Raw genomic sequence first — 14,673 nt, 5'->3', positions numbered from 1 at the left:
TTGGGCACAAATTAAAAGGTGTTCTTAATCGGGAGCACACAGAGGTAGGCCCAAGTGCGTCTGACAGCATGGGTAAGGTTCAGGGTGGTTATATATATCCCATATAATGAGGGAAAGCAGCATGGCCGTCCTCAGACAGTAGACAGGGAAGGAAGGGGGTCTATATACATAACAAACACTTAGGACAATCAAGAGGGCAGGGTGTGGTCAAGTCTTCACAGTGCACATCTGTTAACCCTGTAGATCTTCACAGTATGGTCCTCGCCACAGCTTGCAAAGTACAACCACTCCGTCCCCTCTTCACTCTGCTCAGGGTTGCCGCTGCAGCTCTTCCAGCATAACCTTCTGATACCCAGGCTGTGACTCTGGCTGCAACCAAGGCAGAGATCAGAAGGTCAACACAAGTCATGATTACAGAGCACTCCATGGAGTTCACAGTGATGTAAGCAGGGTGCCCATGCAGGGCTACAGCACGGACGGAAGGCTAGTACTCCAGTAACTTTATCCTACATTGAAAATATCTTGCTCTATTTACTTTCAAAACAGACTAATACTTTACTCACTAGCCAATGACAATGCCCAAAGGAACAAAAAATAGTAAATTTCTGTCTAATGCTTTAATCATCAATAGAATGACTCAACTGACTATTAAGGCGAACCTTTCAGAGGCCAGCAAGAGAGCTAAGTATGTAAAGGTATTTCCACTAGGCCAGTCCACCTTAGTTCAATGCCTGTGACAACCCAATTTCTGCAAGTTGGCCTCTGACCTCCACTCACATTACTGCATGCATATACTCATATACAAACACAATCTTACATAAGTAAATATAAAATTTCCTAAAAGCTAGTCTTTAAAGATAACATTTTATCTCAAGTTTTAATTTATTTAATTCAATAATTTCAGGATTATTCAATTTTTTTAGTTTTGCAATATATTTTAGGTTAATTTCTTCTGCTGACATTGCTAAGAGATGAATGAATTTTAACATTTTTTAACTACTGGGTAAAGAAAGATGATTTGCACCCCTTGGTGAACCACACAGTCAGGGCATCAGGCAAGGTAATAAACTGTACTAGATGTTCTTGTTTCCTAAGATCTCCCAAAAGGCTGGGCCCAAACACTACCAAACAGAGTAGCCATAGCTCTTGGAAAAAGTACAATGCTTTCTGTGTGGAACTTGTAAACACATGCTCAAAATGAATAAAGTCAAGAGCAAGACTCCTAAGTAGGTTTTAAGGCAAAAAGAGTACAGAGAGCACAGGACACAGATCTCACCTTCAGACATGCCGGGGGTCAGCAGTTGTGAATGAGGTACAAGTCTGAAGAACGAGGCTTGAACAAACAGCCCTGAGTGCGGATGAACCCTTACAGTGCACAAGATAGAAGGACAGAGTTCGCAGACAGGACTCAGTCCAGTCAAGCGCAGTGAACCACAGTTTATTGGGGTTATTCAAAAGAGCATGGAAGATGGATAGGCAACTACCCACCTATCAACTGTTCACCTCTTGTAATTTCAGAGATCAAGGGCCTGCTAAGGCTCCCTTGAACCTTTGGTGCCCCCATACAAGAGCACGCTAATAGGCCTGATCTGCTTCAGAGCAGGGAATCATGTCCACCCCAGAGGAGACATAAGATGTCATAACTTACAAAAACAGCCATGGAAACATGCTACTGTGTACGATGTTTTCCGAGAATTTCTAGAGAAAATGCTTCCATGTTATGCAGACCGTGACTGAGTGCTTAATGAGAGCTCATCTTTCTGCAAGGAGGAACCTGATTATTACAGCAGCCCTGAGTCACTTGGACCCCAGTAAATTTGCTGCGAATAGCAAGCTCTATAAACATGGGTGCTGAGCTTTTAAAAAGGCAAAATACAAATGAGCAACACTAGAAAGACCATTATTATTTTTTCTCATATCACAAGTTATCAAGCTTTAGGACACTGTTTTGAAAGAGGAGCACCAAAAGCAGCGATGAGGACCGCAGCATCAGCAGAGGCCCGGCCTCCCTCCCCCACTGTCTGCACTCACTGGGTATGGTTCTCATCCTGTTACACAAATTGTTGGAAGTGGTTATCAATCAAATCCTGCGTTTCTCCCATGGGTTGTTCTGAAGGTTGGAACTCACTTATCTACATAAAATGATGGGGGTTTTGTTTTCTGAGGGGGGAATTGTTTTATTCTTTTAAATCTAGCATGTTGACACACACATTTAAATGATATGGAGGGACCTGCCAGCATGCAAACAGGACCGCCTGAGTTGACATCCCCAGGAGCCATGTAAAAGCAAGACTAGCTACACATACCCATAAACCCAGCGCTGTGTGGACTGCAGACAGGAGGACTGCCAGGGCTTGCTGGCCACCAGCCCAGCTCTAGATTCAACAAGACACCCTATCTCAAGTGACTATGGCAGAGAGGAATAGAAAAGGACACCTGCTGTCCTCTTCAGACCGCTGTATATGTACAAGGAGATGGGGACATGTTTGAACATGTGTGCATGCATGTATGTGCGCGCACACACACACAAAGAGCAGGGGGAAAAGGGGAGGTAAGGAAGGAAAAGGGAAGCTAAAGATTTGGGGAGCTGGGGGTGTAAGTCAGTGGTAGAGTACTTTCCTAACATGCCTAAGACCTGGTGGAAATTCCAGCACCACAAGACTCATCAGCTAATTACAGGACATGGTCCCTAGGAAGCCAATCTGAAAGTCCAGCTTTTAGTTCTGTTGAATGCACTACTAACAAAAGCTAAAATTTAGTAATTAGAATCCCAGCTACCCAAATAACACAGCATATTAAATCTAGAATTACTTTCATGTTACAAACCCTGCCTATCATTACAACCACAAGGAAATAATCACCAAATGAAAACCCTAGACCCTACATCTTCCCATGCCAACCGGCTTTTCACACTGGGTCATTCATGGTAGAAGTTTGAACACCAAGCTAGGGGCAGAACACCATGTACAACAGGGCAGGAGGAAGTAAAGAGAAAGGGAGGGCAGGAGCAGGAGTGTCCAGGGATGCCCCAGCTACTTCCTTTTGTAGCAAGCCCAGCATGAGTGACTGGGCTTATTTCAACTGCAATAACAAGTTTTAACAAGCAGTTACAGTGAGCACTAACAGCTGTGGAAGGCCTGCTCTCTCTAATCTCTCACCGCATCAAGACACCTTCAATTAGGGCGGCATTTGAAACTATGTTTAAACAGTGTAGACCTCAAAGACTGAAGAGCCCAAGAAAATGAGACACACAGAGAAAGATATCAATGACTTACTGAAAGCTCAGGCATTAGAAACAATAACGTGCAGATTATGGCCTCTGCTAGGAGGGGTATAGCTCAGCTGGTGGAATGCTTGCCTAACATGCATGATGTCCTAGGTTCCGTCCCAAGCACCACATTAAAAAACGGGTGTGATCGTGCAGGCCTGTGATCCCAGAACTCAGGACATAGAAAAGTTCCTCAGGCAGGAGAGTTCCCAGAACCTCTTTGGGATCCCTGGGTAGCTGATCCACTCTTTTTACACCCTGTCCTCCAAGGCCGGGCTCAGAACCTATTTATTGACTGTCCTGAGGGCCTTGGGAACAGGCCCAACCTGGGGCCTTTATTCCTCTCTGGAGGATGCTGCCCTGAAGGTAGAACTGGCTCATACTCAGGAAAACTGCTATGCCCAACTGATGGACAGGCCCATGTGGGGTCCATGTGCTTGACAGACTCGCTCAGAGACCTTTAGATACTGGACCAGGCCTCCTCTTAGCCTTCTCTTTGTCCAGATTTCCAAAGCTGGATAAAGATGGTCATTGATTAAAAAAGAAAAAAAACTCAAAAAAAAAAAAAAAGAAAAGAAAAAAAAAAAAGAAAAGTTCCTCAGACCCCCATCTTGGAAAGGAAAGAAGAAGAGGAAAAGAGAAAGGCAATGGACAATGTCTGTAATTTCGTGCAACAAAACCCAGCGGTCTAGTTGAGGATACCAAAAGTTGAGTCCCACCACCAGCAGCTGTCATCTTAGGAAGTACAACTTGGTTTTAAGTACTAGGGACAGGGATTTCTGTCCCTATATGTAAAAATGTTCACAAAATTTGCCACCAAAGACTACCGCTGTCTCTATCTAATCAAATGGAAACAAAGTAGAGAAAAAATACCTTGGATTTGTTTCTACACAGCTGATCCAGTCATTGATTTCTTGATTGGTCTTGCTCCAGGTGTATATACAAATCTTCCCACTCTCTAATCCGATTGCAACAATGTATCTGTTTTCGTGGCAAGGAGATGACAGAGGTTGGTTTAGCATGAATTTCTCTTCTCTCTCCCTTTTCTTGAATGTTTCTCCACAGTGTCTCAACTGCCCACCCTACCCAGCTCGGCTGTGTCTCCAGCCTCCTCTCTGCAGATGTGTGCGGGCCCACCTGTCCTGAGCTGCCAAAGCCCACAAGCTAGTGTTTTCCCAGCAGTGCACGGTCTAGAACAAGAACCTTCACTCCTGCTCCCATCTGACCACCAATCACAGAATTCTAAGACTTAAAACTTTTTTTTTAAAAGATTTATTTATTATATATAAGTACACTGTAGCTGTCTTCAGACACTCCAGAAGAGCTCATTACAGATGGCTGTGAGCCACCATGTGGTTGCTGGGATTTGAACTCAGGACCTAAGGAAGAGCAGTCAGTGCTCTTAACCACCGAGCCATCTCTCCAACCCTTAAAACTTCTTATAAGAAGCTAAGACCTTGAAAGCAGCAGCAACACTGAGTCCACACACCAAAACAAACACAAAGTGAGATGCTACTGAACAACCAGTCCCACAGAAACTGACCTTTGGGCCGGGCTAAGCACAGGGCAGACACTGACAGCTGTCACAGAACTGCCCACATCCAGGATCGAGGAGCAGGGACGGATGGGATGCTCCATGGGGTTATAGCTGGAGTTACACTCGCCCCAGACAACCACCTAGAGCACAAATCACACTGTGAGGCATTCTCTGCAAGGTTTCTAGTGTTGTATTCTGGTGCCAGGAGACAATGGTCACTCTGAGGTTTTTGTACGGCACAGAGAAGCCACTGTGTGGCAAACACAGATTGAGATCTCGGATACAGAAGTGTACCAGAGGGCATGGAGTGTTGTCTATTATGTTCTGTAACACACAACATGGTTCCAATGCAGTGAAACCTCACCCATCATGTCCTGCCTATAGCTGCTGCCCTCAGAACTTGCTACATATTAGAGAGGAAGCCAGTCTCCTCTTCTATACTACCTAATTCTTATGCAGTCAACTTGGCTATCAGGAGGAGAGAACATTGACAACATATCCTGCATAAGACACACGGCTTCCCTGTGAGCTCGAGGGTAACTGACTGGCACACAGAAATGGAGATGGAAGTGAAACAGACAAGGCTACAAAGGCATGATTCTGAAGAGGCTCTGGGAAGAACACACTTCTGAAACTGCAGCAAACACACTTGGTCTGTTTTAGCCAACATATCCCTGAGAGTTAGGGAGATAGAGCCTGCTTCCTCAGCACCCAGCCAGGGGTCTGTGCTCCCCAGGAAGGGAACAAACAGCCAGACTGGGAGAATGATACTGGCAGGCCCACGCTGCCGTGCTCAATATGGTTGCAGCAGGCCCAAGCCTGCTCTGTTCCAGTTATCTAGATTGTTTTCACAAAGGGAAGGGCAATGAAAAGAAACACTGCCCCATTCCACCAGCCCTGGACAAGGAAACTCAGAAAAGACAAGGTTTTAAAGAGCTTGGAAGCAGAGGGACAACCAGGAGCCATGGGCAGTCCTCAGGCAACAAGGGAAGCATGAGTTCAGGCGCAGAGGGCTGCCTACTTTTCCTGAGTTTGTCAAGTTTCAGTCATGTTCTGCTCTTCCGTCACTGAATTAGGAGGTCATAACCTTCACTACCAAAAAATGGGAGCTGGGAGATGAGTCTTTAAAGGCTTGTCACACAAACACCAGGACCTGGGTTTGATTCCCAGGAACCATGTTAAAAATAAAACCCAAACCAAAATAAACAAATCCCAAGCAAGGTATTGTACCCAAACCCAGCACTGAAGAGGTCCTGGCTCAACAGCCACAAATAAAGCTCATTCCCATGAGTGTAACACTCAGAAAACCAGAAGTGCTGTCTCCAGCCCCGCTTGCTCTCCTGGGGTCTCCCTGAACCAAACTGCGGCTTCATCTGGCACAGGACTACCTGATAACAGAAACTGACCAAGAGTTCTTCTCTACATGTTTCAGAGAATATATTTATAAAGCTTAGAAAGAAAGACCCTTTTAATATACACATACAATGAAGAAGTCATGAACTAATCTGTAAACATCCCGAGTAAGGCAGAATAGTGTGCTCTTAAATATAATTGCAAAACCATTAGCTCACATTTGTAAAAATACTAAGTTTTATCTTTAGTTGAGAAAAAAAGAATTACCTTTTTGTCTCGACTTCCAGTGAAGAAGTACTTGCTATCAGGACTCCAGTCACAAGACCAAATGATTCTACTATGCACAGAAGTAATTTTGTTGGTGAATGCAAAGAGACTAAAAAATGGATCTGAAAATTAAAAAAACAAAATACATATACACTGTTCACAAAGCAGGACAGGCACCAATATACCTCAGTGGCCACTTCGCCTAACTGTACTCTCCCTGCAGCAGGGCCAGGCCCCGCCCCTCAGCACAAGCCACTATGCACACGGCTCATGCTGTCTCCACTCTCTAGTGACTGACAACAAGGATCTTTTACACATTCAACTAAAGGCTAATTTATGGTTCTAGAACAAGTCTGGGATGACTTAACCGTATTCCAGAAATAGCCAGTTGCATATTACGGAAAAAATACTACAAAGAGAGGAGGGAAGACATATTTTTCTCATCATATATAAGCAGAAGGCTTAAAGGTAACTTCTAACCTATATATGGACTACGTAACTGCTATAAAAAAAGAATAAATTTATTAATCCATGATCCAAAAAGATATAAGAAATTAACACTACATCATTTCTAGTACTTCAACCTTTTCTTTTTGTGTTTATTTTTAACATTTGCTTATTAATTTATTTAGTGGGTGCATGTACACCCACATGTGTACATGAGTGCTTGTCAGAAGATAAACAGCTTGTAGGACTTGACTCTTCCCTTCCATGTGTGCATTCCAGTTACTGAACCTAGTCCTCAGGCCTGGTGGCAAGTGCCTTTACCTATGGGGATGTCTTGGTGGTCCCAGCACTTCAACTTTAAAAATGAAGTGCTGCAAATTAGGAAGTCACTAGTGATGTCAAGGAGAACAATTGCTCCAAATGTACAGTGGCGTTATATCCTGACGAATGGATCTACTGAATGTCCCCACTTACACACAGTCTGCTGTGAAGTGGTGGCTCTCACCGGGACAGCTGTGGATCCACAACGCACATCACATGCCACATGGCTAAGCTCAGGAGAAGATCAAGACTCAAAACCTGAAATGTGGTCTGTACTGTGGACCTATCACCCTTTCACATCACTATGAGGAATGATTTGTGTCTGACTGTGCCTCCCCAATAATAAACAATTAAATCTTAAAAAGGAAAAAGGTTTAAATAAAGCCAAGTGCTCTCCAGTTGCCCGACAGCACTGAACCCTCCCAGCCTGTCACAGGCTGTCTCCCTCCACCCTGTTACCTTTCTCTTCATTTCACAGCTGCTAACTGTGGACAAAAGGGATGTGATGGCAAGCCTCACTGATAACCTTCACTACACAGCCTGCTTTACCGAACTCCGCTGAGGTGGCATCCTGTCTCTTCCACAAAGACCAGGTTCGATCTCTGGAAACAGCCAGTAAGAACTTGTCGTCAGGAGAGAAGGTCATCTGGGTGACGGTCAGAGTGTGGAAAGCAAGACTCTGCACTTGCTTCCAAGACGCCGTGCTCCAAAGAATGATAGCTGCATGTTCCTTCTGAGTGGCCTGCAGGCCCGAGATGAGACCGGGACACATGGGAGCAGAAACAAACCAAAGGAACACATTGAAAATAGTGTAGTGTCTCTGTGGGTCTAATTTAATACATCTCTAACAAAAGCCTCCAGAAAACTCCCAGGAGGTCACACACAATCACAGAGATGAATTTCTAGGAAAAGGTAGAGAAAAGTGGGACTAGAAAAGATAACCCTTTAGGGACCCAGGCACAATGAGAATGTTTGAACATTTTATAACAAGAATCATGTGTGTGTTAAGTGTGTAGTGACCAGTTTAGAAGTCTCTATTCTGGTAAACAAAAGAGTGAGTATCACTGGACAGAGAGTCACTCCACAACAACAAATAGACTAACGAGGAAGACTTCACCTTACTTACAAACCTACCAATGGAGCTTCAAAACACAGAAAGAAGGAATTGAGATGCAAAGATAAATAGCTAAGTATAGTCAGAGACCTCAAACTCCACTCAGGACAGCAAAGAGCATAAACACCTTAATACCATCCTTAACTAGCACCCATGACAGATAGTCACTAACAACTCCATCCAAAAGAAACAGAGCAAACGTTCTTTTCAACTGAACATGAGATTTTACAACCACCAGATTTCATTCAAGTCATAATGTAGTCTCAAACTTAGTGAAACAAAAATAAAAATCAGCAATAGAAAAAAAATACCTAAAAAATGTTGTTTATGAACACTAAATAATACATTTAAAAGTAGCCAAGAGGCTAAAGGTGATCAAAAGGTTGCAAAGTATTTTTAACTGAATAAAAACACACATATTAAAATTTGTAGAATTGGGGCTGGAGAGATGGCTCAGTGGTTAAGAGCACTGACTGCTCTTCTGAAGGTCCTGAGTTCAAATCCCAGCACCCACATGGTGGCTCACAACCACCCATAACAAATCTAACACCCTCTTCTGGAGTGTCTGAAGACAGTTACAATGTACTTACATATAATAAATAAATAAACCTTTAAAAAAAATTTGTAGAATGAATGTCTTATTCTGGAACAGCTAGTTCCAAGGTTATAAGAACTGGTCACAGCGCTGTGAGACAGAAGAAAAATGCAGACAAATCCAGGTACACTTTGTTGTACTGACAGAGGGCAGAGGCACACATGAACGCATGGATAAACACACACACACACAGACACCATGAAGACTGGGAAAGAGGTATTTCCAATAGAAAGAATAAAAACATGGCATCTGGTGGTTTGCATGAGATGTCCCCCCATAGTCTGGGCATTTGACTACTTGGTCCTCAGCTCATGACTGTTTGGGGAGACATGAGTATACCTTGCTGGAGGAAGTATGCCACTGGTAAAAACACTCTCCCTACTTCTCTGTTTTCTATTTGTGGTTCTACAGGTAAATTCTCAGCTCTTAGCTGTTCTGTAGCCATGGATGCCTGCTGACACATTTCCCCATCATGTGGGTGATGGACTCTTATTCCTCTAGAACCATAAGCCCACATAAATGCTTCCTTCAATGTTGCCTTAGTCATAGGTTTTACCACAACAATAAAAAACCAGAATCACTAGTGATTCTGCAGCTACTGAAATGGTCCTAAGGGTTAACTGGGTAACAAACAGGCTTATTTAGCAGCCATTAAAGGATTCACATATAGTGTGGCGTTTTGAATGATGATGGCCCCCACAGGTTCATAGATTTGAATACTTGGTCACTGAAATGTTTAAGGGGTGTGGCCTTGTTAGAGGAAGTGAGTTGCTGGGGTGAGCTTTGAGGTGTCCAAGCCAGTCCCAGTGTCTTTCCTTTCCTGCTGCCTGTAGATTCAGATGCAGAATTCCAAGCTGCTTCTCCAGCACCATGTCTGTCTGCTCGCTGCCATGCTTCCCACCATGAAGAAAATGGACTGACCCTCTGAAACTGTAAGCCAGTCCCAATTAAAGGCTGCCTTGGTCTCTTCACAAGTAATTGAATACTGACTAAATTAAAACCTTTGTTTTTACTTAAAACTAAGTTAGACTAAGGTTTAAAACTAAGTTAAAACCTTTCCTACAAAGACCACTTCCATCAGTTGTCTTACCTAGAAGATCTATGAAAGTTTTACAAAACTATTGGAGGGGCTTGGAGAGATGGCTCAGTGGTCAAGAACACTGGCTGCACTTCTGATTCAGCTCCCAGAATTCACAGGCTCACAACTGCTTCTAACTCCAGAAGCAGGAGATCCACCGCCCTCTCTGGCCTCCACAGGCATGCATGAATATGGCATACAGACATACATTCAGGCAAATAAAAGTTAAAAAAGAGCAAATCCAGTTTTCTAAGCTAATCAAGAAAAATGTAGAGAAGGAGATATTTTCATGAGGCTCAAATTGCTCATGCCTTAAAACCAAAGAAAAGCCCACTGATTTGCTGCTGCTGCTGCTACTGCTGCTGCTGTTCTCGGTTTTCTGAAACAGGGTCCTGGATAGCCCTAACTGGTTTCAAATCTTGTGCTGGAGCTGAAGCTGACCTTAGGTTCCTGCTCTTGCTGCCTCTACCTCCCAAGTACAGAAATTGCAGGCATGTACTATCACTTTAAAGGGCCTTTTACTGTTATCTATTTCTCATGTCTGTGGGCGTTGGTATGGGTAGAGGGAGTCATTTGTGGAGGTCAGATGGCAACTTGCAAGAGTTGGTTCTCCTTCCACCATGTGGATACTAGTGATCAGACTCAGTCCTAATGGTATGTGCCTTTCCCTACTGAGCACAGCACCAGTCCTTGATAAGTTCTTAACAAACTTGTACTGAAGTGAGTTGAACAATATAGAGAGAAATAGAGTTTGGTTCTAGGAATGGAAAAAAAAAAAAAGATTAAAAATCATACAACGTGGGCTGGTGAGATGGCTCATTGGATAAGAGCACTGACTGCTCTTCCAAAAGTCCTGAGTTCAAATCCCAGCAACCACGTGGTGGCTCACAACCGCCTGTAAAGAGATCTGACGCCCTCTTCTGGTGCATCTGAAGACAGCTACAGTGTACTTATTTATAATAATAAATAAATCTTTTAAAAAAAATCATACACTGTGCCAGATATGGTAGCTCATGCCTTTAGTCACAGTAATTGGGAAGTAAAGGCAGGCAGATCTCTATAAGTTCAATGATAGCCTGGTGTACAAAGTAAATTTTCTTATCTCATAAAACCATACAAAATATATAGGAAAAGGGTAAGTCTCATAAATGTGTATTGAGACAAGACACCAACACCTCCAAGCTTTCCAGACGCTGTGTGGGCAGCAGCATCACTGCACAAGGTGGGCAGTAGCTTAGACAGTGACAGCAATTTCTCTTTGACTCTACCATTACTCTAAAAGGCCATCCCAAGAGAAATTAAAGACCTGTCTAAAGAAGGGGCGTTATTCAGATAGTGTTAAAATTCTCCTCAAACTGACGTACAGATTCACTGCCACCCCCAAGACTGTAGAGACCGTCAAGCTAACTCTAAAATCACATAAAATCAAATAAACCAGAAGATGTAGTAGGACTTTCCTAACTTAAAGATATTTTGTAAAAATAACACTTGGCAGGAGAGGCTCACAAGACCTCACCCTCTTCAGAGCTCTAGGCCTGGCATGGCTGCTAAGGAATCTCTTTCTTTCAAGTGAACAGGATGTGGCACTTGCTCCTGACCGTGACTGGAGAGTGGGGAGGTTCAGCATAGCACAAGCTCTCAGCACAGCCATCAGGGATGAGCCACACCTCAGCTACATCTTCAGGTTCATCTGCATTAAACTTGGGAAAGTCAAAGTTCTTTGCAACATGGACCTGTCAGTGGACAGGGAGCCTGGCCCTGGCCCTGCCCAGGGCCTCAGTCACATGTTCTTTACCCCACAACTTGGTGAAGACAAAGGTGATGACCTGGCCACTGTGCTCTGAAGCTTCTTAAAGGCACTCGCACACATGGCTGGAGCCTAGACTGGGGACAAACATGCACACATACCAGCCAATTCTGTCTCCAAGGCCCCGAATGACAACAAAGCAACAAGCTGTACTCTCCCAAGGAGGTGCTGCTGCAGCCACTGCACATCCCTATAGGGAAAAGACCTGGGCGATCTACCTGGCTGCGAAGGGCATTCCCTTCAGTCATGTGCACTGGGACTATCATATGCATATTGTTTGTGTGTGCATAGGGATCAGTACTCCCAAATCCAAACTATTCAAGGATAAACTCTAAGAATGAATAAGTTCTAAAATGGATTTAAAATGTAATCATATGTTTTTAAAGAAAGACAAGAAGAAAATATAAGAAAAAGATTCAAGCAATGGTACCTAAAAGGGCCGTTCCATCAGACTCTGCCCATATCTTCTGAATTGACAAAAGCCCAATGACTGTAATTACCTGGGACCAAGTAAAATTAAACACACATACCCCACAAACACCCTACCTTGCAGGCAGAGGCAAGTAGCGTCTTTGAATTATTACAGGCAACACAAAATATCTCATAGCCATGGCCATACCTAAAATTTAAAGAGAAAGCATATGCCCTTTACCCTTACACTGCAAGCAAATTCTAAGTGAGAAGGAACATCCCTCAACCTAACTCAGAGTTCCTTAAAGGAGCATCCCACTCTGCCTAGGTAACTATACAGGAAACCCTGGGAAGCAGAAAAAAGCAAAAGCTCCAAAGGGAACGCCCACCAGCCCCAGTCACCACTGTGGAGACATGCTGCTGGGAGCCAACAGAAATGAAAGCGTCCAGCTAAGTGACAAACAGAGGCTCTACTAGACATCTCTAACTGGGAAGTTAACACCAACCAAGTAACAAGATGTAATAAATAACCATGCAAAACAAACAAAAACAAAATAAAAAACCCCATGAGGTTTTCTCACCCCTGTGAAGCTCTGTTGGGCAGGAAGACAATACAGGTAGGAGGAAGGGGAAGGCCAAAGTCAAGTCAGGAGGGGTCCCTCAAGCCACGACTAACACCAAAAAGACAGTTCAACTTACAGTTTCTGAACCTCGGGCCACAAGGTGTTCTGCAGAAGATGATCCTCAGTGGGAGGCTCTACAAGACATTTTTAATTCTACAATAAATTTTGAGTCAAATGCAAAGTAAAAGCCATAGCTCTACTCTAGGTTCACAGCCACAGAGTAGACTGTGTATGCTAAGAATTTCATTAACTTGTCTTTTTGTCATGTCTTACCATTAAGGACAGCAGGCTGAAAGATCACCTGGGGATATCTGAAGGCAGGGCTTAAGAGCTCATCCTCCTCAAAAGGCAGAGAGGCCATGTCTTCTAGTTTAGAGAAATGCAGATACCATGAATAGAAGTGCCATGACAATGCCTCAAAGCTACATATCAGAGAGCAGCAGCCTTCCAAATAATTATTTCAGAACTGTGTCTAGATGCTGCAAATGTGTTTCTACTCTAGTATTTTCCAAACCAGCTCCTGAAATAGGAATGAATTCCATAAAGATTCTGTCCATTCTTTTCACTTAGCCATTTGCAAGGATTTTTTTTTTTTTTTTTTTTTTTTTGCATATATAACAGATCTTTCAAGATGCTCACAATCTCACTGGTGATTGACGGCTCTGTGAAATCCTGGGTAAGAACTGCTCCTGTGCCAGTGGCTACATGTGAATAGAGCAGTTATCACAAAATAATGAGGCTTTAAAATGGTCATACGAGAACACTGGGCATACATTATACAAGTCTGTAAATTTTAAGTACTAAAGCCATTCAATAATTTTGGAAACTAAATCCTTACCCTGAAAGACAGCTTTGTTTGATAGCCCTAATGCAGGAACAGTGGCTCCTTCTGGAAGATCTTGGTCTTCCTAGAATGAAAAGCACAATATGCACATTTCGGACACTAAAAGTTACTGATACATCAAGTACCACAAAAAAGTCATGTTCATAAATGTGAGAACAATTCCAGCCTGTTGTGTGTGGCTGCCATCTTTTCCTACTCCTGAACTGGCAGGTGCCACTCCAAGCAATCCTTTCTACGACAGACAGATCCTGCCCACCATCCCACCTCCCCCACAGTGCAGTGGGCTGCTGGTTGTAACTTGTACAGTAAGCTAAAATGTAAGGCCAAGAATTCTGCCCCACCCCAAAAAAAGCCTCAAGGGATGCCCCCACAACAGAGAAGTAGCCCAAAAAGGTATAGTCATGACATTTTTATTATATATATATAAATAACTTAAAGCTACTTTTACGACTCAGTGAAATATGATCTGAAGAGGCAACTCTGCCTAGACCCTGCACTCATGTGTGAGCCATATGCTAACCATCAGAAATGGTATACAGCCATATGTTGTTTACCAATTCAGCTTTATGCAGTCTCTGGAAGTAGACATGAGTGATATGAACTTAAAACCACCAAAGGACTGAGAACTGCGACCTGGATGGGGATGCTGTGTGCTATCCCATACGCTGTGGAAAGGGCAGCTAGAGGCAACCCAGCACTTATCATGAGGACAAAGTCTGTGTTCTACACACAGAGCCAAGTATATGTCTGGAGCGAAACCTTTCCTGGAATCCCAGAAACCGCACTTCATTTCCTAGAAGTTGACAGTCCCTGAACCTGCTCTCCCTACACCCACAGAGCTCTGTCTGGATCCCTCAGCAATGGCAGCACAAGGAGAACAGAAGCAACTGCCTTCAGCAACTGAAGAGAGCTGAGGCAGGAAGAGCTGGCAAATGAAGCTGAACACATTCCCCATGGCTCTGCTCCCTCCTGCCTTCCCCACCCCACTCTTGCCTTCCCCACCCACTC

At 43.7% G+C, this 14,673-nt stretch overlaps 1 protein-coding gene across 1 annotated transcript in view; it reads right to left on the bottom strand.

Moving 5' to 3' along the window:
• The window catches only part of Elp2 (elongator acetyltransferase complex subunit 2), a 35,117-nt gene continuing 20,444 nt past the window's right edge, over positions 1 to 14,673 (bottom strand). The window contains exons 14-22 of the mRNA XM_031365147.1: positions 13,660 to 13,729; positions 13,095 to 13,187; positions 12,898 to 12,955; positions 12,334 to 12,406; positions 7,743 to 7,935; positions 6,426 to 6,547; positions 4,812 to 4,945; positions 4,142 to 4,249; positions 1 to 369 (exon numbers count right to left, since the gene is read on the bottom strand). Of these exons, the coding sequence (XP_031221007.1) occupies positions 216 to 369; positions 4,142 to 4,249; positions 4,812 to 4,945; positions 6,426 to 6,547; positions 7,743 to 7,935; positions 12,334 to 12,406; positions 12,898 to 12,955; positions 13,095 to 13,187; positions 13,660 to 13,729 (1,005 nt within the window). The 3' untranslated portion in view covers positions 1 to 215. The remainder of the gene's footprint in view (positions 370 to 4,141; positions 4,250 to 4,811; positions 4,946 to 6,425; positions 6,548 to 7,742; positions 7,936 to 12,333; positions 12,407 to 12,897; positions 12,956 to 13,094; positions 13,188 to 13,659; positions 13,730 to 14,673) is intronic.

This window comes from Mastomys coucha, unplaced genomic scaffold (assembly GCF_008632895.1).
Source record: "Mastomys coucha isolate ucsf_1 unplaced genomic scaffold, UCSF_Mcou_1 pScaffold13, whole genome shotgun sequence".
Lineage (NCBI taxonomy): Eukaryota > Metazoa > Chordata > Mammalia > Rodentia > Muridae > Mastomys > Mastomys coucha.
Note: the sequence above shows the minus strand (reverse complement) of the source record. Positions and strands in the feature narration are given on the sequence as shown.